The 26,014-nt window shown below is 32.7% G+C and overlaps 1 protein-coding gene and 1 long non-coding RNA gene across 2 annotated transcripts in view; both read right to left on the bottom strand.

Annotated features, from left to right (window-relative positions):
- Positions 1 to 11,683: 11,683 nt before the first annotated feature.
- The window catches only part of LOC127845980 (low-density lipoprotein receptor-related protein 2-like), a 32,913-nt gene continuing 18,582 nt past the window's right edge, over positions 11,684 to 26,014 (bottom strand). The window contains exons 6-18 of the mRNA XM_052377159.1: positions 20,610 to 20,765; positions 20,376 to 20,486; positions 19,004 to 19,166; positions 18,341 to 18,404; positions 17,817 to 17,961; positions 16,048 to 16,240; positions 14,945 to 15,072; positions 14,072 to 14,228; positions 13,651 to 13,769; positions 13,133 to 13,264; positions 12,585 to 12,744; positions 12,010 to 12,166; positions 11,684 to 11,806 (exon numbers count right to left, since the gene is read on the bottom strand). Coding sequence (XP_052233119.1) covers positions 11,732 to 11,806; positions 12,010 to 12,166; positions 12,585 to 12,744; positions 13,133 to 13,264; positions 13,651 to 13,769; positions 14,072 to 14,228; positions 14,945 to 15,072; positions 16,048 to 16,240; positions 17,817 to 17,961; positions 18,341 to 18,404; positions 19,004 to 19,166; positions 20,376 to 20,486; positions 20,610 to 20,765 — 1,760 coding nt within the window. The 3' untranslated portion in view covers positions 11,684 to 11,731. The remainder of the gene's footprint in view (positions 11,807 to 12,009; positions 12,167 to 12,584; positions 12,745 to 13,132; positions 13,265 to 13,650; positions 13,770 to 14,071; positions 14,229 to 14,944; positions 15,073 to 16,047; positions 16,241 to 17,816; positions 17,962 to 18,340; positions 18,405 to 19,003; positions 19,167 to 20,375; positions 20,487 to 20,609; positions 20,766 to 26,014) is intronic.
- Positions 17,542 to 18,406, bottom strand: LOC127843742 (uncharacterized). Its single transcript, XR_008032317.1, has 3 exons — positions 18,287 to 18,406; positions 17,817 to 17,961; positions 17,542 to 17,655 (listed from the first exon to the last, which is right to left on the bottom strand). It is a non-coding gene; the product is annotated as an uncharacterized LOC127843742 (long non-coding RNA).

Raw genomic sequence — 26,014 nt, 5'->3', positions numbered from 1 at the left:
TATTATAAAGGGTGTAAGGATAAAAATAGATATTTATCTTCGATTTCAATACAACGACATTATGGACTTTCTTATAAGTTTTTTGGTTATATATGTTCATGTTATTTCCTTTAATGCATTAGCAAATGTTCAATAAGAATATTAGAGATCCGCTTACCATCATAGTAGTTTAGGGGCATTGTTTTTTTACCTTCGTTTAGTTTTTCTTCGAAAGCAGGGAAAGGAGGAGCCGATATAACAGAGTTTTCCATAGTGTTATGATAAAAGAATCGCTCAAAAAGCGGGAATGAGCATTGAATGCTGCGATTATTGTCAGAATAGCGATTTTGATAAACCATTCTTACACCCGTGCAAGATGGCATCATTGTACAAAAATATGGCGATGCCAGTAATTTAGACACCTTGCAAAAGATGGTCAATTTAAATTGTGTTCACTTATAAGTATTGGTTCAAGAGCCGATTTATTATATGCATTCTCCAATCATGTTAACGTGTTCCCCTACTAATTATCATATCTGCTTACTAGTGAATGTTTCAACGTATTATTTCGTATTGTGTTCAATTATAAACAAATGCATTTGTAAAGAATTCGTTCAAAACATTTATTGTCAACGATTAAAGCAGAGATTGGTCTCTAGTTACTTATATAAGACCTTTTGTAAAGTTAACACATATTCGATTCTTACCAGCTCTGTAAAACTCTACCGGTACTGACTGAACAATTAACACAATTTTGAAATGATCCTGCAAATTTAGCTGCGATTCATTTGAGTACTTGGAAATATTGATCTTATCCTTAGGCTTTTCTATTTTTCATAACGTTGATATGATCTAAGACATCTCGACGTAAAATGGAAGATCTGTTGAAATGGGACAGTCTGACTCTTGGGAATTTAAGATGTGAATATGCGTTTTGGGTATATACAGAGTATAATGGAGTAAGGAATTATGAATACCGCATTTGTTTTATATTATTTTATAAGTGGTGCTTTTATTATTTAAGGGAGGTAACTAGTTATCAGCGGTGTTTATGATTTTAATAATAGTCAAGAAGTCGGATGGGTGGGTGTTTATAAATCGCCATTTTTAATAAGAATAATAGCCGACCATTAAAATTAACAAGACATAGTGGTGTGTTTAATGCCTTTAGTTTTCATTGTCAGAGAATAGAACTAACCCATCCTTATCATGTACAAACCTATAGCAGTGTACACAAAGCAATGCCCGGTTGAAGGAGATACTTTTATGACACGCTATCATACACCCGTAAGCACCGCAAGGAGAGGAAGAAGTTTAGTCATACTTGTTCATGTATTAATGCGATTTTAAAACCTTATTTGATAAAGCTTTATATTGGGTTTTGTGAACACTGTAAAAGGTCGCAATTTGTCTGGTTAATTTTGGAAACTGTATGTTGTCTCTTCACAATTGTCTTTAATGCATTAAGCTGTCACTTGCAATCTTGCAAGCGCGTTATTATAGGTGTAAGCCCTTCTTAATTGAGGTCAAATATAAAGCTTAGAAGTAAAAAGTGCAATACTAAAGGTATCCAGGATTCAACGAAACTTTTTGCGCCAGAGACTGACATTGTATATTTAAGTTAAATATGGTATTTTTGAATATGTAACCGTATTTGATATTTTGTTTGTTAAGACTTTGTATATATTCGATATTAATATAAAAATATTAAATATGTAAATTTACCTAGTTCCGACTACGTGATAAAACATATGTTATTATATTAACAGTCGAATTGAAGTTTGATAACTCAATAAATGTTAAAAACGCTCATATTTATGATTATTTATAAGGTTTAAGTACATTTTTGTAATTAGATTTAAAACGTAATTCTTATTCCTTCAAACATTTATTAAAATTCTTAAATTAAACGTACGAATATTTATGTGTTTACTTTTAGGGAATATGGATTACGTATGCTGAATGTTCTATCACAGATTTGGATCTCCATCAATCAAACGTGCACAATAATTATTATTGTGCATGAATATCGCACGCACAGATATACAACACACTCGTTTTATGTTAAGACCAAATTTGCATTTTTGGAAATTTGTAACATGGCAGAAAACTATACAGTAAATAATAATTATATACAACGTATTTACTAGGAATTTTTGAGACAGTAAAATAACTCATATATTTTTTATAAATGTATGTGCGTTTACTTTTGATGTAAACGTGGATTCAAACGAGCATGCATTTTTTCAATATTTGTATTATGTATACTTGGTAAATATAAACTAACATAAAAAAATTAATCATAGATACTGACAAATAGAGAATAGACCTTCTTACATGTCATGTAGAACGTTCCTGATTTTTTTTATTTTCATTGAATACAAACTTTTTGGTTTTAACTAGGTATTTCACTTCCAATCAGTACGTAAATATCAGCATAACTTATAAAGAATGTAGACCATCTATGTTGATATCTATGAGATGTTCTGCTGAACAGTGAAAAGTTACACTCCTTTAGATTAATACTTATTATTATTCAAAACTTTCACAACTTATGACTGAAGAATTATTATTGTCTCAGTATTTCTATTGTATTAGCATACTATCCACTTTGCAGTTTACTAATATTAGTCATCGAAATACCCTTATCGAAATTAACATTGAATGTTTATATATTTTGTTAGAGTATATTTTCATTTTAATTGATAAAATGATATTCTTAGCATAAAACATAAACAGATGTTATGCCATCGTCAGTACTCGCTAACTATAGTGTATAAAGAGGGCACCATAATAATAAACTAACATTTCATTCCATTAATGTTGACATACAATTTAAAATATACCTTAAATGTTATTTTATAAGTATTTCGAATATATAATACATAATAGTACTGCCGTATACACATTGGTAATTAAAGATGTAAGACAACAACAATAAATGATAAGCAAATGATGCAGGCTATTATTTATCAAAACGTTTGTGTTAAATTTCACGTGTTATATAACACACCAAACGATGCTAGCACACTGAGCGATGAGAACAATACAATATGCATGGGCGGATCATACTTCGAATGTTGTATAGAAGAGCAAACGTAAGTAAGCATGTTTATTTGTATTCGATAGTTCGTCAAACTAAATTTATATTATCAGTGGGACCATACATACATACGGTTTCTGATCATGACCACTTTGAAGAAAATAAAAGGGATCTTAAATTTACTTAAAACTATTTACCCTACATTGCGTTATAAAATGTCGCGTTTTAATGTTTTTAAATAATTAAGCCAAACTAAGTTGCAATAGTGATTACATTTCTCAAATGGTGTGTGTGAATGTTACCGAGATCATAAACATTTGAAAGCCCATTTATTGTTTCGGATGTAATCATTCATAACATCAGCGAAAATATAAGCCGCAACACAGAGGACAACATCAATGCATCTACAACAATGGCAAACACGTGGACCATACCTGCTTTAGCTTCTACGATATTCGCGACATACACACCTCATGAATACACAACAGCAAACAATACAAATGGCATATTTAAGCATTTCCAAACTTGATATACCAACAGCATCAGCAACAAATCTGATCGCACCGTACAGCACGCCCACTATAACTACTCCTACATGTATAATCAAACTCCTGAAATCGGGTTTATGGAAATCCTTGATGACATAATTGGCTCTTCTTCTTCCCCAATTATTATGGTGATACTATAGAGGTTATAATAGTTGTAGTAGCCGTTGTCATCGTATAAAAAGGTATGTGAAGAATTAATGTTATTGTTAAACCATGACAGGTACAATAGAAAATAAGGTTTACGGTGAATTGAACTGCTTTGTGTGCACACAGAGACAATATGTCATGACACACAGCAATATATACATAATATAGTCTTTTCTATATTTGTGTACTTGGTTATTCCTTTTGAAAAGTACAACATAATTAATGAAAAGTGAACAGATAATCCTTCTTATTTTTTCACAAAACGATCGAATCTGCCACTAAGTATACACATACAAGACACACACATACACACGAATTGCGTTGTGTGATATTTGGTTATTAACAGTCTTATTGAAATTGTGTATCTCTTAATTTCACGGTGTTTAAAAGTTTAGCAAGGATTATAAAAATGAAGCAACGTCAATGCCTGAATAAACGTGATTTGCATAAACTTTGAACACTTTCAGCTCCAAACACAGATATACTTTTTCTTTGAATCTATTCACATATAATTTATGATAACAAGTAACCAAACGATGTTAATTGTCTTTAACAGCGTATTCATACGCACACTATTTGCATTAAAAATGCTTTTATAACATAAAAGCATTAACTCGATATTTATAAGAATCACGGATAACAATAATTATCATCATCAGCCATATGTTAATATGACTGATTTATATATGAATATAGAGCTTATTAAAGTAAAAATGCAAGTAACGAATACGAAAACAAAGAATTCTTTCAGAGAATAAACTAGTTTATGAGAAAAAGTAACATATTGAGCAAATGTGATCAGTAGACTAAATCTCTAAATTCTTCTTTCAGGCGCTCGACGCCTAGTTATTTGATAAGTGCGAGTGCGCCAAGGGTCGGCTGCAAAAATTTAGCTCTGATCAAACGTTGGATTTTAGTGATTATTTGGACTTGTAGAATCTGGATTTTCGTCACATTGTAACATAAACACATAGCTAAGTACTTTTTGCTTATTTGTAGTTAGTTTTTCATTTTAATTAGTAAAATAATTAGATACAAATAGTCTTATAAATATTGTGTATATAACTTTATACGTTGTACATTAATTGTTACCTTTTAGTGAGCGAAAAATCAAGGGATTATGTCGTTCATTCAGTACAATAGAGATCAATTACTGCATTGTGCAGGTGTGGATAGAAAATTGATAAAACCGGACAATGAAACTCTTTCACTATTGAAATCATAAGTATCTTGAAATACAGAGGCGCCCGGGGCGGTTAACATAAGCTGAAACGAAATCATGACATAAACCAGGGTGTTCACTTGGAGAATATTAAATTACTACCAAGAGAAATTCCTACAATATCCAGTAAGTTGTCAAATACAGCAAAACCTCTGCAAACCGCCCAAAAGACTACCATTCATGATAACCTTATAAAAGTCCAAATTGAAGCTAAAATCATCGTTAGCGGGCAGAAAAACATCCAAATATGCAACATAAATCCTAGATCTGTAAAAAAACAAGACCCTGTCTCTCAACGATTTTATATCAACTTATGAGTTTGATCTTGTAGCCATAACAGACACCTGGCTTGGCAAATCGACAGATAAAACCTGCTTTACCAAGCTCTTATCTGAAGGCTACCAAATAAAACATGTAATACGTCCCAGTGGTCGCCGTGGGGGCGGAGTTGCTCTAATACACAATACTAGCATTGAAATAAAAGTCTTGACTTCAACTAAAGACAAACAATTCACTACCTTTGAACACATGGACTGTAGTGTACAGATTAAAGACTACTTTCTTCGATTGGCTGTAATCTACAGACCACCTCCATAAAACGACACTGTCTTGAAATCAAGTACTTTCTTAGAGGAAGAATGGTCCCAGTTTTTATCAAAATATGTAACAACAGATAAAAACATTATTTTAACCGGCGATCTGAATTTCCACCTTGACGATCCGTCTGATAAAGATACTCTAAAATTCAATAACATACTCCATTCTTTTGATATGATGCAGCATGTAAAAGAGCCAACACACGTACGAGGACACACTCTGGACGCTGTGATCACCAGGGACACTGTGGATACGGTATCCAACGTAGTTGTTACCGATCCTGGACTTTCAGTCGGCTCAGGAAACTTTTCTAAAGACCATTATGCCGTCATCTTTAATGCAAGAGCATCACAACGAGCTCAAGTAAGAAAAACTGTAACCTTTCGGAAACTACGAAAGATCAATATTGAAATATTTAAACTAGAATATCACAGAGTCAGAAATACAATTTGAAAATATAGATGACCCTGAAACCCTTGCCCAAACGTATGATACTAAACTTTCATCTTTGGTAGACAAACATGCTCCACTAAGAACAAAATCTATAACCCTGCGGCCGACTTGCCCATGGTACACAGATTAGCTTCGTGACGCTTAACATATCAAACGAAATTTGGAAAGAAAATGGCTAAAATCGAGACTCACTATTGATCATGAAATTTATAGAAACCACTGCGCCAAAATGAACAAACTTTTGAAAAAAGCACTCGTAGATTTTTATTCAGATAAAGTAACATCCTGTGGCCGTGATCAAAAGAGCATGCACAAAATCACAAACCACTTACTGGATAGCCCATCTGAAATAGCTCTCCCGTCTGGCAAAACATCCGATGAGTTAGCACAAGATTTCAATAATTATTTCATAAATAAAGTTAAAGGTATCAGAAAAGATATCTCTGAACATGCCCTATATCAAGCAAATTCAAAACAGAGTAATGATAATAACCCAACAGCAGAAACATGCAGTTTGACACATTTCCGTCCGACAACTGAGGAAGAAGTTGAAAAAATCATTATGCAATCCCCAAATAAATCTTGAGAGCTTGACCCTATTCCAACTTGGCTCCTGAAAAAATTCAAAACTGAACTGCTTCCAATACTGACAAAAATTATCAATCTTTCGATGGAAACAGCAAGTGTGCCAAGATCTTTTAAAACATCACGAATAATACCTTAATTAAAAAAGCCCACCTTAGATAAAGAAACACTACAAAACTATCGCCCGGTTTCGAATCTGCCATATGTTTCAAAATTATTGGAGAAAGTTGTCAGCAAAAGAATAGATGAACATTTGACAGAAAACAATTTAAATGAAGAAAACCAGTCTGCATACAGGAAGTTTCACTCAACAGAAACAGCTTTATTAAAAGTTCAACACGATGTCCTACAATCATTAGATAAGAAAAATGTCACTGTCTTTGTTATGCTGGATCTCTTTGCCGCTTTCGACACCATCGACCACATAACCCTTTTAAACCGCCTCGAACAACAGTTTGGCTTTGCTGAAAAACCACTACAGTGGGTAGCTTCCTACCTATCTGACTGCTTCCAAACGGAGAGCGTTGACGGCAAGGTATCAGAACCAGTGCTGCTGACCTTCAGCGTACCCCAGGGATTTGTGTTAGGCCCAACATTTCATACCATGTATACTAAACCTGTTGCGGAAATTTGCAAACAAACATGGACTCGGGCATCACTTCTACGCCGATGACTCGCAGTCTACCTTTCCTTTGAACCCACCGATGGAGCAGCCCAAGACGAAACACTAAATCGAGTTGAAAAGTGCCTCCACGATATCATCTCGTGGATGAATACAAATATGCTCAAACTTAACACCGACAAAACCGAGGTCATAGTATTTTCAAGTCAAAACAACGCCAAGTACGTAGATGGGTTAACTATTAAAGTAGGGGACTCGACAATTAAACCATCGGAATACGTTCGAAATCTCGGTGCTTGGTTTGATTCAAGAATGAACATGGAACACCATATTAATGCTATAAGTAGATCATGTTTCTGTCAGATTAGGCAAATAGGTCACATCAGGCAATATCTTACACCAAATACCACAAAATCCTTGGTCAATTCACTTGTCGCGTCTCGGCTAGACTATTGCAATGCACTGCTCTATGGAACACAAACATCAGCTATCAAGAAACTACAAAATGTTCAAAACACTGCGGCGCTAGTTACCACAAGAACATCCCGCTATAGTCACATAACACCGATCCTAAAAGAATTACACTGTCTCCAAGTAGAAAAAAGAATCCACTTCGAAATACGTACCAATGCGTTCAAAGCCTTAAATGGACAATCGCCTGTATATCTGAAAAACCTACTTGAAGTATACGACCCAAGGCGAAACTTAAGATCAAAGAACGAAGTGACTTCATTAGTGATTCCAACGAAGATACAATCCGTATCATACGGGTAGCGAAGTTTCATGTACGCTGCTCCTAAACTCTGGAACTCACTTCCATCAAACATTCGAGGTTCTTTAACACTGAATTCATTCAAAAAGGCACTGAAAACTCACCTCTTCCTCCAATTTTATGCAATATGAGCAGTGCTTTATTCAATTCATTATATAAAATCTCAGTCATCATGAACTTGAATTTACCCTTTTAAAGGAAGCATTATTATTCCTTTGAGGGTTTGTGGACTCGTGGTAATGGTATCCTGACGTTACCATTGTCTCAATCAGCATGAACTTGACTTTACCCTTTTAAATGAAGCATATTTATACCTTTGGGGGTATGTGGACGCGTGGTAATGGTATTCTGACGTTACCCTTGTCTCTTTCCTGTTTTGTCTCTGGTTTGTCTTGCCGATCTTTCAAATCTATGGTTACTGTGTATGTTTTTTGTTGTTTTACGTTTTACTTAAGTTTTAGATTTTATTGTTTCATTAATTGTCTTATAGCTATACACATAGGGTAGTTTTATAGTGTAGTGTTGATCTTTCTAATCTAGGGTTACTGTGCATGTTTTTTACGTAGTACTTATAGTAAAATAGAGTAGTATATAGTAGAATTGAGTAGTTTTGATCGATTTCTTTTGAAACAGTGTTGCGAAATGTATTCGTATCTGCGATACGTCAAATGTTCTTATGTAAAGCGCCTTTGAACGTGCACTCTTTCATGAAAAGGGCGCTATATAAATCCGGTATAATAATAATAATAATAATAATAATAATAATAATAATAATGACACGCTATTGAATATTTAACCTTTACAATTGAACGCATACATATCTACTGTTAATACAAATACACGTTTTATACTTTTTTCATAGTTAATGACCGGTGTCTAACCATAATGCGCCTGTATCGTAATACAAACGCTCCAAATAAGCAGGGAATATTTATTGTAAGAAAGGTATGTTTCATATCATTCGAGTCGCAGTTTGCAGCTTAATACAGTTTAAATTAACTATTCAACTACACAAACACTTTCAGGATATTAAATATTTGTTCACACTTGCTTATGTTTGGTTATTTATTTGTTACCTGTAACCTTTACCATAAAGGACAAAACACTTACGCGTAGACAAGCAAACATGATTTATTTAAATAATACTTCTCAAAAAAATCAGCAACATGCATAATAACGTTTTAAAATGGCTGTTGATAAAACAGATTAATATATAGATGTTCTTTGTATAAATAATAATGTTGTCAAAGGAATAAAATGGAGTTTTCAAATATTTCAACTGACCTGTATGTGTAACCATGGCATTTTAGGAAAGGTTTACGGTTGACAAGTAAACCAAGCGTTTACAATTGTACAAAGTTATTTCAAAATCCATCAAATTGAATAAATTGTATGTGGACAAGATATGACTTAGACAGATATTTTCAACATTAAACTTTGTTCTCCCTATGTGAATATTCTGACCTTTGGGTTAGAGAGTCGGGTTTCACAATCGATACGCTGTCTTATTATAGATTGAATGTGTGCAGATATATTTTTTTAATCCATTAATATACGTCAAAGGTAAAGTACATTCTGAAAGCGTTGTCGGGGACGCACAGTGGCACCGACGGACATGAGACTTCAAAAAGGGGCATCAAACGAAAAACAAAAAATTGATTTTATTTTGAACGGGTTATAAAACATAATTGAAGCACAGTGATGATTAACATATCATTACAAAACATAACAGGTCGTTGAATTTTAATATTATTATTGTAGAAATCCCAAACATATTCGTACTTTAATTACTACTTCAAATAAAAATATGTGTATGTAGAAACTGAGTAATAAAAGTGTGTATGCTATATTATCTGTGCATAATTACGAAATCAAATAAAAAGAAATGAGTGAATTATACAAAAATATGAGTTTTCTAAACAATAAGTGTAAATTATATATAGTCTACAATATTTACACACACAATAAATTAGACAATCAAAGTGAACATATACGAGTATTTCTAATAGTGCTATATGATCAAGTTTTATAACTATTTTATGATATAAATGCTCGAGTGGTAGATTATATTTGGCAACATTTGAGCTTACAATCGACATTTTTAATATTGCATTTCTGTAAAGCATACCTAACATGAATAGATGCATTTTGTGTCGTAAATATATATTTAACTCATACACTGATTAATATAATACAAAATAAGGAAAAAATTAATCGTGCACTAAACAGATGGCTTTGGCATCGATGAAATGGTTAATATAAAGGCATACACACATTAACGGGACGACTACACCATGGCTGTTGAATTGTAGTAATACTTTTTTAATGTGTGATGATGATTAATGAAATGTAGTTATCACTTTATTCATTATATGGTATCACCTCAACAACACGTACATATCTTGATGATATGACAAATATGTACCTCTGATTTGAAACAATACAAAATAGTTGTGTTCAATAAATCCTCCTTACTGGTTCAAATTGTTCATAGAGACATGTAGTTAAAAGTTCTATACTGCGTGTGTATAAATGTGTTTATAGCAGCATGTGTTCTTCACCTATAATATTATTTACAAATAAGGCTAGCATCTAAACGTTTATTAATGCGTTGTATCAAAGGCTGTTTATGGCTTGTCTATTAGTATTACCAGACACACCGGATTGAAAAACTGACTTTTTTAGTCTTATCAAAACTTTGATGCAGTAAAAACGTATTTAGATAGATAAACTTTTGTTTTCCTCCATTCATGAAGAGCATAACATATAATACAGATTATATATACAATTAAATACAATAGAGTATATACACATACAAGATATCAAAATGAAGCAACTCAATAAAGCCATTAGATTATTTACAAAGATAAGTAACATAACTAAAGTATATATATATAAATATTTGTAAGGTCAATGACATGAATAAAGTCAATTATAATTATTTTAATTCAATAATACACACATACACGCACGCACGCACGCGCGCATGCACACACGCACGCACGCGCACACACACACGCACACACACACACCATACGTACACACATGCACACATAACAAGAGAAAACAGATAAGAAAAGCATATTGTAGAGACCAAGTTTAAGTTTAAATACTAAGATATTATGTATTCGACTACAATATGTTTTTAAGCGAAAGCGAAAGTAAAGACATAATAAGCGAACATATGTGATTAGCAAATGCATGGAATTTTGACACACGACCAACTAGATACAAATCACAAGTGTTGCCTTCCATAGAAGACTGTTGTAGTGAAACGTATACAGTCATAGAGAGGTCAAAGTAGTTCCTCTTGGGAATATCATATGTGTCATACACTACATGTGTAGTTTTAATTTACATATTTATATCATACAATGTATTATCTACCTTAAATTAATTTGATTTAACATACTTTTGCTTCTGTATACATTTGTTTCAACACACATGCAAAATTTAAACATATGTGATCATTTAATTTTCTAAAACTACGGATGTAACAGTAAAGACAAAAAGGCGATTATTTGCAAAAATAATTGAATGTACATTGCGTAGATGTAAATTACTGATGCTAAGCAGAAGAATATTCAATTATATTGCCCTTGTTTGGTATCAATGCAAAAAATACAAATGCTGGGCAAAACCGACATTGTCCGATAACTGGTTAGATATATCCATAACTATCCCCTTCTGATTGTGTAAAATACACACCAGAAAGCTCACTTCTTTGACATTTAGAAGGTGGAGAGTATGCATCATTGGTTGGTCAGAGACCGATAGGATCAATCTCGTCGTATATTTCGTTTTCGGCCTGTTGTGCACAGTTTTTGTGTTCCTTTTCCTGTAAAAAAGTGTAAACACAATGTACTCGTCAACAATACGCAACATTTTCAACAATGCATGGTACACGCAAAGAAACTCATTAACAAACTACTTATATTCCAGGGGTTCTTAAGAGCAAATTTATATTCCAAAATACAATCTGTTATCTATGCTATATAGCCATTTGATTTCATTATCTTAGAAATAAGAGTTCGTGTCTACATAAAATTGAGCTGCGCCTTCGAGATTTTCCGCCACCGAAAATGTTTTTTTGCAGATATCGCCTTGTTGTAGGATGACAGCTTCATTCGCATACAATGCCTGGTCATCGGGGAGATTATGTAGGAACCTTGCACCAGTTTGTGTTTTTCTTCCGCATCTATACATCGTATAATCGATTTCAAAACTATATCTGACTTTTCAGTCAACAGACGTTCAAATTGTAAAGTTGTTTCTTAGAGAAAAATACATTATCTTTTAAATAATGAAAAAGACAAGTTATATCATGGTAAGAAAGTATTTTTGAGCTGAATATATAGAACAACAGCAGTTTGTGTCATATTAAATGAAGCTCACATTCACAGTTTCCTTTGTCATATATAATTTAGCCCAAAGACCAAAATAAAGGTTTTATGGTTGATTGGTTTGTATTTGGACATAGATCACATGTATGAATTTGTCACGCGTTATATTTCTTTTACAAAAATTAAACTCACATTTGGGTTCTAGTAGCTTACACGTTAAAACACTAACGATAAACTAGTATACGAAAACTTAACAGTTTGCGGTTTGCATACTTTCTGTATACGAAGACGATGGCAACACCAATAACGACAATAGCTACGGTTCCACCAACTCCGGCTCCGATGTAAATGCTTTGGGAAGAGAAAGTTATTTCATTGCTGCTTTTATTTTCCCAAGGTGTTGATGATGTGGATGATGGGGTCGATATTAAAGCTACAATGCAAATAAATTCCTCCAAAGCATTAAACACAACACATCGATTTATGTTTCAATAGCGAATGGTTAAATAGATATGGGATTGTTTTTAAACCATTACTTTTCTTTATATAAATATCGTATCATTTAACCAGTATGTCGGATTGACAATAACACTCTTATCTAGGTGTCAATGACGTATAATATGTAACGTAAATTGGATTGATCTAGTTTGAAGTTTTGCCGAAAAAAGCAAGACTCTTAAACTGAGAGAAAAGAAAGTATTATATACTTACAAAATATGTGTTTGTGCGTGAGTTAAACAGTGTGGTTATTTGTGTCATGCTTTTGTGTGTTGTGTGCGAACATAAAGTATCAATAATGTGTGTTGTCTCTTAATATATACCACTAGGGCATGTTTTTCTATCCGAAAGCAGTTGCTCTCCGTCAGCGCATCCACAGCTGAAGCTGTTCGGTGTTGGGTGACAGAACGTGCTACAGTTTCCACGTCCGTTGTTACTGGTGCAACGGGACTTGGCTATAATTTTAATTTGATGTTTAGATACTTCAAGAAGTTACAGTTCATCAGACAATTGAGAAGAGCCTGCATCCATGCATTAGAACTGAATGGTAAACAAATCCGCATCATCGCACATTCGTTAAACATTGCTGATATATGGTAAACTAGGTTATGCAATTGGGACCAATACACGTTTGATTCATCATTTATGATTATGAAGGACAGTCTTATAAAACGGAACAGGTAAAGATAATTTAAAATACAAACATATCTTGAGACTACTAGATGTACATCAGTTTATCTTGGAAAAATAAATACAATGGAATAAACGAAATTTTCTCTTTTTTCATTGAAACCAATTGATGACATTGTGTATGTTCAACCAATATTTTAAATAATCTTACCATTTGATGGAAGTAAAGCTGTAGAGTGCAAAGAAATGGAAACCAATCTGCCGAGTTTTGCATTGTTGGCGAACTGAGCGGTGTCATTTGTGTTTGTTTTATGCATTTTAGTTATGTACCTGAAAACATATGATTGAAATAATCTTTTTACAAAGCGAGTGTATATTTAAATGTCATTTCAATAAAAGTTTTTTGTAGCAAAGATACTTGTCATTTATAAGTAGTGTATAAGTAACAGGTTAATATATATGAAAAAAATATATCAGAAAAGTGTTATTGTTATCATTTTGCTAATTTAGTGTTATACTCGATACATTTAATGTGAGTATATAAAAAGGAAAGTGCAAAGAAATGGCACAGGTCGTTAGAATAAGTATTTCATTAAGTGCTTTTTACGATTGCATATGCAAAATAACCCTACATTTTATTCCAAGCAATGTAATAGAGATAGTTGCCGAGGAGCTGAATGTCCATGAGATTAGCTCCAATGTCGCTAAAGTATTGAACACACGTGTTTGCCTCATATCCACAGCGGTAGATTATGTCTCTATTGCCATCGGTAACGTACAATGCGCTCGCTGAAAACGACAATTTATTTAAAACAAAGATTCCGAAATTAAAATATCCTTTTGTTAAAAATACATTTACTAAAGAGACTTTTTCTGTTTTAGATATTTACCAAAACACATTATCGTTCCATGTATACAAACTATGCAACCAATAAGGTATTCTCAGCATCACAATTGAATTTAATGCATATTTATTTCTGTATTAGTATGTGATCCAAAAGCCAATACCAATTACGTACGTCGACTTTACAATGTATGGTATAGTGTGTCATTCATCCATAAAGCAAAATGTTTATGCTATGCAATTTATTCTTAAAGTATGCATGGCATTTGTTCGAATACCTTATAATCTCTCTAATGTAAGCTATGGTTTATTAAAATGTGTGATGCATATTAAAATAGAGAGTGTTAATTTGTTATGTATCCTGTAATCCATTGTTAAATGTAATGTATTACCAGAAGTTAATGTCCATACATTTGCATACAATGACGACTGATGATAAACAGGTGTACGTTTTATTTTAATGAAATTTAACTGCATTTGATACAACTTAAGACGTACGGAAATACAAAAATGAGTGTGTTTTATTAACCCAAGAAAGTAATTTTTTTTTTTAAACATAAAATAAAATAATTAAAACAAAATTATTACATAGCTTAACGTTTAAATTCACATTTTTTTAATTGTGAAGGGTAAACATAAAACGTAAAATGTAATGCCATACCCGATGTGTCAATAGCGATCCCGTTCGGCAAAACCATTGCTGTATACAGTGTTACAATTGTGGTGCCGTCTGTATGAGCGCGCTTCAATACTGCAGGTTTTGTACCCTTGTCAGTCCAAAACAGAAATCTAATGGGAATAGGTAAACCAATTGGTAATTAGTAGTTTTAACAATTTATCCAATCAGAATCATTTGTATATAAAAACACACAATCGTTGCAATTTTTATAGAAGGTAGTTTAATGTTTAAAAACAGCAAACACAACACAATTATACCATCCTTAAAATCTGAATCATGACTTACATCTAGAAGTTTGATTCTAAGTATTAAATTCGTATCAACCATTTTTGGCTTTGTATGACTAAAACAACTTAAATATATGAAGACAACATTGTATACGACAAGAGAAATGTCATAAATTAAACTGAAGTTTTAACCTATAAGTACGAGTTCACCTAAAACACATGTAAACATGTATTGTTCACCAAAACAAAAGTATAAATCTAGTGTAAGAAATAAATATAGTGCATATAAATCCAAACTCTGTTCTCCGGCATTTAACATCTCCATATAGGGTTTCTTCATGCGATGAATCAAATGATCTAGTATCTCAACTATACGCAGTCAATTTCTTTAATTGTGTAAGTATAAGCAAATTTATCTGATACTTTGTTTATTCAAATGTGATTTGACAATATTTAGCTCTTGGTTTTTAATAATTAAATGTATTAAAACAACTATTAATTTTCCTCTAGTGCTGTGTAGTTCTCATTATTAAACTTGTTTTTCGATTAATTGTGTACTTGACTTTGATTTGTGTTAAATTGTACTGCCTTTCTACCGGTTTAACTAACAATTCTTTGACTTGACTGTTTATTAGGCGATGAACCTATCTTTAATATATTTGTGTTATATGTCGTTTTGTTTGCATTTTCCTATATCGCTCATTAGTCAACTGCCTTACTTTTTTTCTGACAATTTAAAAAGAATTGCAATATTTGTGTATATACTGAGAAACTTCATAATAATGACTTATTAATTAATAAGTTACTGATTTTTACTGATTTCCGTATTTCGATACAATTTTGTATACGTTGTATTACCCCATAACAGGGTCAATAGCAATTGCCCTCGGTTCAACACCTTCCGATATCAATCGTCTATGGATACCATTGGGGGTTACAACTCCGATTCCAGTGAAACCTGACGGCAACATACTTGATCCTACAGCAGTGTAATAAATGTTCCCCGTACTGTAGTCAAGTACCAGCCTTTCGGGATGTGCGCGATAAGCCCCTGTTAATAAGTAATGGATAGACACAATGTAGTTAAACAATAAGACGCGAAAACGGTTTCATGTAATGTGATGGCTGATTCTATTTTTGCAACACAAACAATTAACAAACGGCAATATTTAATTTCAATAGAACTGTGTTGATAACGGCATTCAATACCAAGGAAATCGATCAATGAATACCATTGTTAATAAATGGATAAAAAAGCTACATATCTTTAACTGTGAATGACGTCGTACAATTGTAAAACAAATTTATCAGTTGTGCTATTCAAATCAATAACTGAGTTCCACAAATAAGGAAATATATAATTAGCAAATAATTGCAGACAATTGCATGAATAACCAATTAATTTAACAACCATCTCAAACACCATTTTGGAAAGAGAAAGTTGGAGGAAACTTCGTTCTCTCAACTGGTTAACTATATGGAGAGTACAATACATGATTATTGTCGACTGTGCGATACTAAACGGTAGGCCATTTTTTTTCTGCAATGTTTATTTCAAATAATTCATCTTAAATAAGATAATCGTTCGTATTTTATTTAAATATTTAAATGATTTCATGCTTATTATCTGAAATAAAAATGATATAAACGCTATTGCAGACGCAACAGTGATGCAAACTGAATTTGTATAGTAATCAAAAAACAATACAGCTATACTTGGTATGTGTATCAGGAATGTTCTTACCGACATCAAATAGCACTGAATATCCTGTACCGTTTACATTTGCAGACTGAATATATTTAGATGTGCTATCACCCCATATGATTCGCCCCGCAATTGAATTGTAGAGTACACCAGTAGGGTCATCGACGAACGGACTGTCAAGGGCGTTAACAGCGTTATCTATTAGAGAAATTTGATATACTCTACCATGGGTCCAACCCGAAAGATACATAAAATTGTCCGTCAGTGTTTCTGCAATAAAGAGTGTAAATGAAGCACGTTGTTTAACATAAGCATACCATTGGGATATAAACTAATACACGTTGTTATATAATATGTGTGTTCATAACATTATGAGCAGCCGTTAATGAAATCCGCTATATGTAGAACTTCAGGAAGCTGTTCCTCACTTTTTTCACAAAGTATTTCAATTGTCATGTTTATCAAAATGGAGAGTCCATTCAATTTCCTAACCTATCAGCATTTCACGCTTATTATTTTTACTTATTTCATCTTGCTCCTTAACTGACAAGCTCCCGGATAATGGACAATATAGCTTCTAAACATCAATCAACACAATATTCTTCATAACATTTACAGGAGAATTCCGTCTTTTTAAGTACCTGATGAACATGTTTCCATGTTGTTATCAAGAACAAAACCAAAGCTACATTGACATATTCTGTTTTGACCAAGCGGGACACAGATGTGCTCACATTCTCCATTTTCTGCCTTGCATGGACCTTTAGAAAAAAACACATGAGTATACATTTGATAAATATCTGCTATATTCGTAAAAAATATACTTAACGCAATAAGTGTTATTATAATATTAGTGTACACACTAGATATAGTGCACTTTACAAGTGCAAAACTAAGAGTAACTCAAGCTGACATAATTTACCGTATTCTTCTGGTTGTTCGGTGATATCAACAAAACTTATATCAGTAACTGCTACAAGCGGTAAAAGAGTGTACGTTGTGTTTTCTGAATCTGTCAGAGACAAAATATCCAGATTGATGCCTGCGTCAGCCACAAGAAGGTGATTCTGGAAATAAAAACTTGCAATATATAGGGACAGTACGACGGTATTGCATTTTATACTGACTTGCGCCAATAAAAAAATTCTTTGCAAACGACATGACTATAGCCGTATAAATAAGTATACAAAAAAACAATTTCTGACAAGATGGTTGGATACATATTTAGCAAAAACAGTTAAATATTATTAATAAAGAACGCTTCTATATTTTGATATGCTGCTTTTGATTAGTATTACGATAATCCCTCATAAAATGAATACACATGACTAATATTTCTTTATTGTGTGAATTAGGGCGCTTAAATATGCATTACAGACATTTTGTAATCACCTTGTATAATTGAAGTTTAAGAGGAGGCAAAATTGAGTTAGCAATTTGCCCAACTTCTGTCAGTTTAGTTCCATCAAACTGCACTGATTTGAAACTGTTTCCGTCAATAAAATAAAGTCTGTAAATATAACAACACACTTTTTTATGTAAAATTGCGAGACAAATGATCAACTTAAAATGAATCATTATAACAACTAACGATTAAATCACGATGGCAGATTACATAAACGAAACAAACATAACAATGTTTTTCCGTGTAAATAATGTTTTATCAGGCAATCTAATTTAATTAACAGCCACCATAGTGCATGCGTAATACATAAAGCAAAACATATCGTATATAGACCTTTGGGTTGTTGCATCAACTGTAAGGTCTCGAGGTTCGTACAAGTTCGTCCAACTTAAAATCGTCTGAATATAGGTTCCTTGCAAATTGGCCATTTTGATCTGATACCCTCCTGGTCTCCCATCTATCCACATCAATTTACTAAAACAGTAACCAGCTCCACAATTATCGAAACGTAATCCTTTAAGCGTAAATGTTTTTTATTCATGTGGAAACGACAATTGTTTGACTTTCTAAAATGTCGTAACTAGAGTATATATTAGAGTTGGTTTGCTGATTGTGTGAGCCTATTGTATTATGATTTCCCTGCCGATGAATCAACTCGATACTTTTATTACGATTTTGTACGCATGCGTTTTTACGTGTCTTACCTTAGCAATGGAAGAATTATCAGTGCCTTTGGATTGTTCAACCCGCTTGAGATTAGCGTATTTGTGTTGGATGTTGTTTGAGAGAAAACATTTATTTCCCCTGTTCCAGATTGTTGTCCTTGGCACCAGTACATATTTTTGTCTCCCCAATCTACTGCTAGACCTGATTGATATTGTTAGCTGTATATTTACATGGTTAAACTATTTACTTAGTAATGAAAGAACATTACTTGAAGTAATTGTGTCGATGTACTCCAAATTACGCGGGCTGCTCAAAGTTGAAGGTAACGCGGTTACTCAATAATGACAACCGAAAACGTTTATAGGAAATTAATATTAATGTCTGCTTTTTTCTAAGTTTGATTTGTTTGCCATTTTCAACCGTACGTTAACTAGGTTGACCATCTTACATCAATTCCGGCTGAGGTGGTTAACCTTTATTAGATGTAAATACTTATGACATTATAAACTACCCTACCTCAATTATATACAGGGGAAGAATGGTCGTTCAACATGACCATTCCCCCTAGACCGGGGCTCGCTCCCGCTATCCTTCAATTTTCTTTTCATAACTCTGCAAAGTGAGCTGACTGGTCCATATACCATTTGCTTTTAAATTTCTCATTTTGGTATAGGTATTTAGTGCAGGGTATCTGTGACATTACTTAAATCGTAAATAGTAAATACTTCTAAGCAGCGCCTCTCTGTCGGTACGACCAAGAATTAGGCCAATGGAATGGAAACATCAACGCTTTGCAATATATATAAACTCGAATGTCAATTTATTAAAAATTGCAAAGAGATAATAAGATTGTATTGTTCAACACACTTTGACGTTTGTTACAAGTACCATTTGTTCTTCCAATTTCAGCTGTTTATCAAAACTTGAAATATTGTCTGTTTAAATGTAAAAGTGCACCAACTATAATTGTTCTGTTGAAGCAAACCGAATAATGTATCATTTATTAAACATAATGCCTTATTTTCCCCTTAAATGAAGGAAATAGGAAAATAATATAACGTTGTTTAAACTGTTAAAATGTTAAAGTTACTGCATGCAATTAGTGTTCAGCCGATTCAAGGTACGGTCTTTTATGTTTTTATAACTGTATGTTTTAACGAAAGCCTACACGTTCACATCAATTTGAATATTGATTTTGAGCTGAGGAAAAGATATCTGAGTCAATGAAGCGTTTTGTTTTTCATATAAAAAGTTAAAATTAAAGTTCAATAAGCAATTTTTATATCAAAGGGTAATAAACCACTTTGATTTAAGAACATACGCATCACATTTATAAACATAGCTAAATGTTTCGCATCATTCAAATTTAAAAGTGTTAGGGTCATTTTAGTTCTAAATTCCTAACATTACCTGTCACGTTTTCTGTTGCTGATGTAATACGTTGCTTCGTGTGAACCCCACCTAATGTCATTTGATAGATGTCACTGCCGTCCGCAAATATAACCACTCGATCGTGAGAATCTATATGAAATTTATAACTTTGTTTATATCATACATTTAATACATCATTACAAAACCGCTCATTACCATTGTATTCAGTCATCAAATCTTTCGAAACTTTCATAAAGCCGTTAAGTCACATACCGACTGTAATCCAATTTATGTTTGACCCAACATTCGGAAAACATGTTTTGTTCTTTGATATGTATTTCTTTTCGTCATGGATCCCTCTTACATCAGCAGCACATATTGTGGTTAGTGTAGCCCAGATTAAGGCGCGATGAAGGGACCCTGTAGTCTCTGTAAAATCATAAAGAGATCTAGACTTGCACCACTCGTAGTGCATGTATTTTACTGCCTATGTTACATTGATATATGTCATCAATGTAATAACAAACAGGAACATAATGTAAATTAAAGTGTGGGTGGCCGAATTGAACGTTGCACGAGTACGACTAATTTTGACAATATTTGTAAACGTGTTTATGCAATATCTGAACGCGTTAAATGCTTTTTGCGCTAGTTTACATGTTGTTAAGCAAAATTGACTTTAATCTACAATGAATGTATTTTTAATGTATTGTTATTTAAAAAATAGTTAACGAAAATATTGTACCAATATGCGCTGTTGCAAGCGAAATAGCATGCAAAATTGTAGTGTATTTAACAGTTAACATTTGTTTGCAATAAGTGATTATTTGAGTTCCAAATAATGTATATTTGCCGCGTGCTTAATGACACCGTTTAGATTGCCATGATGTTTTAGGAAATATTCGTTTGAAAATATTTTAAACCTTACGGTTTGTGTATATACCCTCTTTTCGTTTTGCATTGAACAAAACGAAAAATAAAAATCTACGCGTATTAGTTCCTATTCCGATTTTCTAATACCCGAAAAAAATACGAAATCCAAATTAACTTTTTTATATCATTTGTTGATGTAATAGTTATAAAACTCGCAACGTATTGTTCAATCCATATTTCATTTTAATTTTAGTATTACGAAAATCAGGATTTGAAATTTGTATTGATTCCATTTACCGTTCTTTGTTCTGTATAACGAAAAACGAGTTGCGCTGCTGTCTTGGGAAGACTGATTAGTGTTTTTGCGAGCATTTCTCTTCCTTGTTCAATACCATACCACTGATTTTTGTATGCATGACATCGCACATGCTTTTTAAGAGGAGTAAAAGACACGCCGTAATGGAAAAAGACGTAGATATGTTTAAATTTCGAAGTATTTTCCAGGTATTGTATTTTTGCAAATTGAAATGATCATAATCTGTATATTTAAAGTTTACCAACGAACCGGTATTTCAGATAGATCCAGCCAAGTAGATCTGGAGTCTTTGATTAGCCTTGTCGGATACGTATTGTTCTTTGCCCCTATGCTTTGTATATACGGTAATCATTTTACAAGAAACTCGTTTTAGTCCAATTATCAGAAGGAGTTACTTTCATTTCAAGAGCAGTAATACCATGTCCCCGGAGTCTCGTATTCCTTTTTTTATTATCATTTAGTACCTCGCCCCTCCTTTATTTTTTAAGGTGGGCAATTATTTTAAATGCGAATCTCACTTTACTTGTCTGTATAAGTAATCGATAAAACGCCTTAAATACAGTGAAAATCTATAATATTATGCATGTACATATACAACAAGGCATCACGTTTTTCTTGCGAGTAGCACATTTGAGTACTAGTTTCAATTAACTGACACGGAAATAACAGCTACGTAAGATAATCTCTTTCTTAAAGGGACTGTCAACCACGAAAGACGAAAAAAGAAAGTTCTAAATTACCGTATTTTTTTACAAGTATTAGTTTATATTGATTAAAATATCACGACTGGTATATTACATTACTTGAAAAAAGTTCATATTTTCAGTATATTTGGTAATAAAATTTCGCGATGTGAAATCGAAAGTACATCTCGAAAATAGGTGACATAACGATATACACACTATAAACAACGCTAGTAGATTTATCATCTTCTATTTTGGATATATACAATTCACTACGCATACACAATTAGAATTCCTGGGTTTACCACGTGACAATGATGATCAATCTACTGGCGTTATTAATAGTTAACTGGTAGTTACCTGGTAGACATACCCAGTAAAATTTATTACCAAATATAATCAAAATATGAAAACTTAACAACTTTTTTCATGTAATGTAATATACCATTCGTGGTATTTTAATCAATATAAACTAATAATTGTAAAAAATACGGTATTTTGCAACTTTTCTTTTCTACGTCGTCTTGGTTGACAGTCCGTTTAATTCAATGCATTATATCAACTGCCGAGAATAGCATTTCTAATTAAATCTTCGAAATTCTCGGCACGTTGGTACACATTTTTATTTACGATAACTATGTTCTATGCATGCAAAGACCTATGCAACTTCCAATTATTAATATTTTTACATGAGCCATTAAAGGCCCCCATGACACTTTTGTTTATTGTACATGGCAGACAGTTGAATAATAATTCTGGTTTAAAGTTTATCAAATATTACTTTAAACAAATGAAAAACTGGTCTATGGGCGCTCATGAAAAAAAAAGAGTAGCATCACTATAAAACATTCTAACTTTGGTTGTCGTATAATTCAACCGTGCCTTTGTCATGAACTTTGATACAAATCGTGTGTTTATAAATGAATATATATCTTATAATACTTTGTGGTATGATAATAAAAAATGAGTACTAAGTTGAAATGTCCATTTAAAATTAGACCCAAGAACATATTTAACCATCTATAGTTGGTTAAGAAAAGTGCACCATAATATATATATATTGATATAAAGTATCTGATTGACGGGCAGTTTTAGAGTAAATCTTAGATTTTTAACGAAGCTTAATGCACACGTGATACACGATATCCGTTTCTGAATATAATTCGTTTTAATCTTTAGGAAGATTTTATTTTGACATCTTCTAACTCGAAATACCGCAGACGATTTTGGCATGAAATGAAATCTATTAAACTGATTCATTTTCGTTAATGAAAGGAAATACATGTGATAAAAAATAACGGAAATATCCGTTGAGAAACTTGTGCCTGCCTTTGTTTCACAACCGGGCAAAAACGCTGATAATTAATCGGGAAAATTTGTTACATTAATTTGTTTTATTGATCCGATTAAGGCAATTACAAAACGGGAATTCGAAACAAATCAATTGGTTATTTAACCGTTTAGACTGACACATGACTAAAAGCTAATAACTTTCAAGTATAAATATATTATGCAAATTATTCCAAATAATAGTTCTTTACATTACACATTACAAACATGTGTTATTTGTGTAGCATGTCAGTAAATTCGAATATACACAAGTTTTGAGAAGTAAAAGTTTGAGGAGTAAAAGTGTATATCGAACGAACTGCGAATTTCACATGCATTTACAATTTTGATTTTGAACAAATAAGCTTCTGTCAAGTTTCAGGTGATCATTGACAAATGTCACAGATTGTTATTGTTATCATGTAGTTGGCTAAATTTAAAAAATGAGGAATACGTAACAGAACAAAATACCCAATATTAATTAGTTTAACGCATATCTTCAAAATAGATTTAACATTTGAGAAAGTACAGCTTTCAATAAAGATACAATAGTAACTTAAAGAACAATTTTATACAGCTTTTTAACATAGATTATTATAAGTTACTCTGTACTCTGCACTTGTGTGCTTTGATCTATTTGACGAAACTTATTTGATTATTTATATATATATATATATATATATATATATATATATATATATATATATATATATATATATATATATATATAGAGAGAGAGAGAGAGAGAGAGAGAGAGAGAGAGAGAGAGAGAGAGAGAGAGAGAAAGATATGCGTGAACAACCAGATAAACAGACATACAAACAGCCATACATATTTCTATTGGAGACTTCGGCGTGTGCGCCTAGCTACGATGCAGAATGAAGCAGACATAATGTGAAATCCCCACCCCCCCCCCAAAAAAAAAAGATGGTTCATTCACAGTTATATACCTCACACTTACACCGCAACACAACTCCAACGTTGGAACAGTTTTACAGACACAGAAGGGACAGTTACATGAACATTTATTTACAAACATGAAACCATAGTTGTATTTGGGCCCGATCCGATAAGGATACATAAATACCCTAACACTATGTTAGAGACACAGCGGAAATACGTTGAATCTAGCAGATACAGTGAAATTATGAGTATTTTTGTCTTTCAAGGGAGATAATTATATTTCACAACAACGTTATTTTCATTTCCGGGATCTATTACTAGATACTCGTTCAAAGTCGATTATTGATATATATGGGGATACACACACACACACACACACACACACACACACACACACACACACACACACACACACACACACACACACACACACACACACACACACACACACACACACACACACACCACACACACACACACACACACACACACACACACACACACCACACACACACACACACACACACACACACACACACACACACACACACACACACACACACACACACACACACACACACACACACACACACACACACACACACACACACACACACACACACACACACACACACACACACACACACACACACACACACACCACACACACACACACACACACACATATATATATATATATATATATATATATATATTGCTATTGTCTCTTGTCTTAATTTCGACATATATGTTTGTGACATTGCTTTTTACTATTGTTGTGTATAATGTTATAAGTACATTTATGTAAATATATTGTTTTGTGAATAATAAATTATATACAAACAAGAAATTACAGTAAGTTACATTATGATTTCTTATTAACTGTTACTGAGTTTTAAATTAACATTGGTTAAAATTAGAGATTCGTCGCATACTTTTGGATGCTGAAAAATATCAAACCTGTGAAAAAAGGGTATACAGTTCGTATTAAAAATACAACTTAATATGACGTATATTACTTTCATCTGAGAAACTGATTTGGCAAAAGGTCCCATAAATAGCTGATTTATTTTAATTATATTTTGTTTGACAATAACAAATTTGGCAGATACAAAAATGTCCCAAATGTTTAACGTTTAACGTCGCTTACATAATGTAATGCTTAAGTTGTATTATAACTGCAAATATTGAAACTGAAGGAATTCATCTTGCAAGATGTCGTCAATACAGGCGGAAACATAAATTAAGAAAATAATAATAATATAAATTGAGAAAATATCAATTAGAAATAAAAGCATTACTGAGTCGTAAAGGAAATTCCGCAAAAAAAACATTTTAACCAAAATTCGACCAAAAAGAATCTAGAACAAAACTTGCCCAACTTCATGTAAGGAAAGAACAAAATAAAAATATTACAATAAATAAAAATGTATATCAAAATCTTATGGAATGGTAAAATGCAAGATGTGCAGAAACAGTATTTCAATATATCCAATTAGTTATATGAAGAATAAATAAACGTTACATTAAACAAGTTAACGCATATGTGTCGGTCGATTTTAGCTCCAAAACAA

The sequence above is a fragment of the Dreissena polymorpha genome, chromosome 9, assembly GCF_020536995.1.
Source record: "Dreissena polymorpha isolate Duluth1 chromosome 9, UMN_Dpol_1.0, whole genome shotgun sequence".
NCBI classification, from domain to species: Eukaryota; Metazoa; Mollusca; class Bivalvia; order Myida; family Dreissenidae; genus Dreissena; species Dreissena polymorpha.
This window is presented reverse-complemented; position numbering and strand designations above follow the sequence as displayed.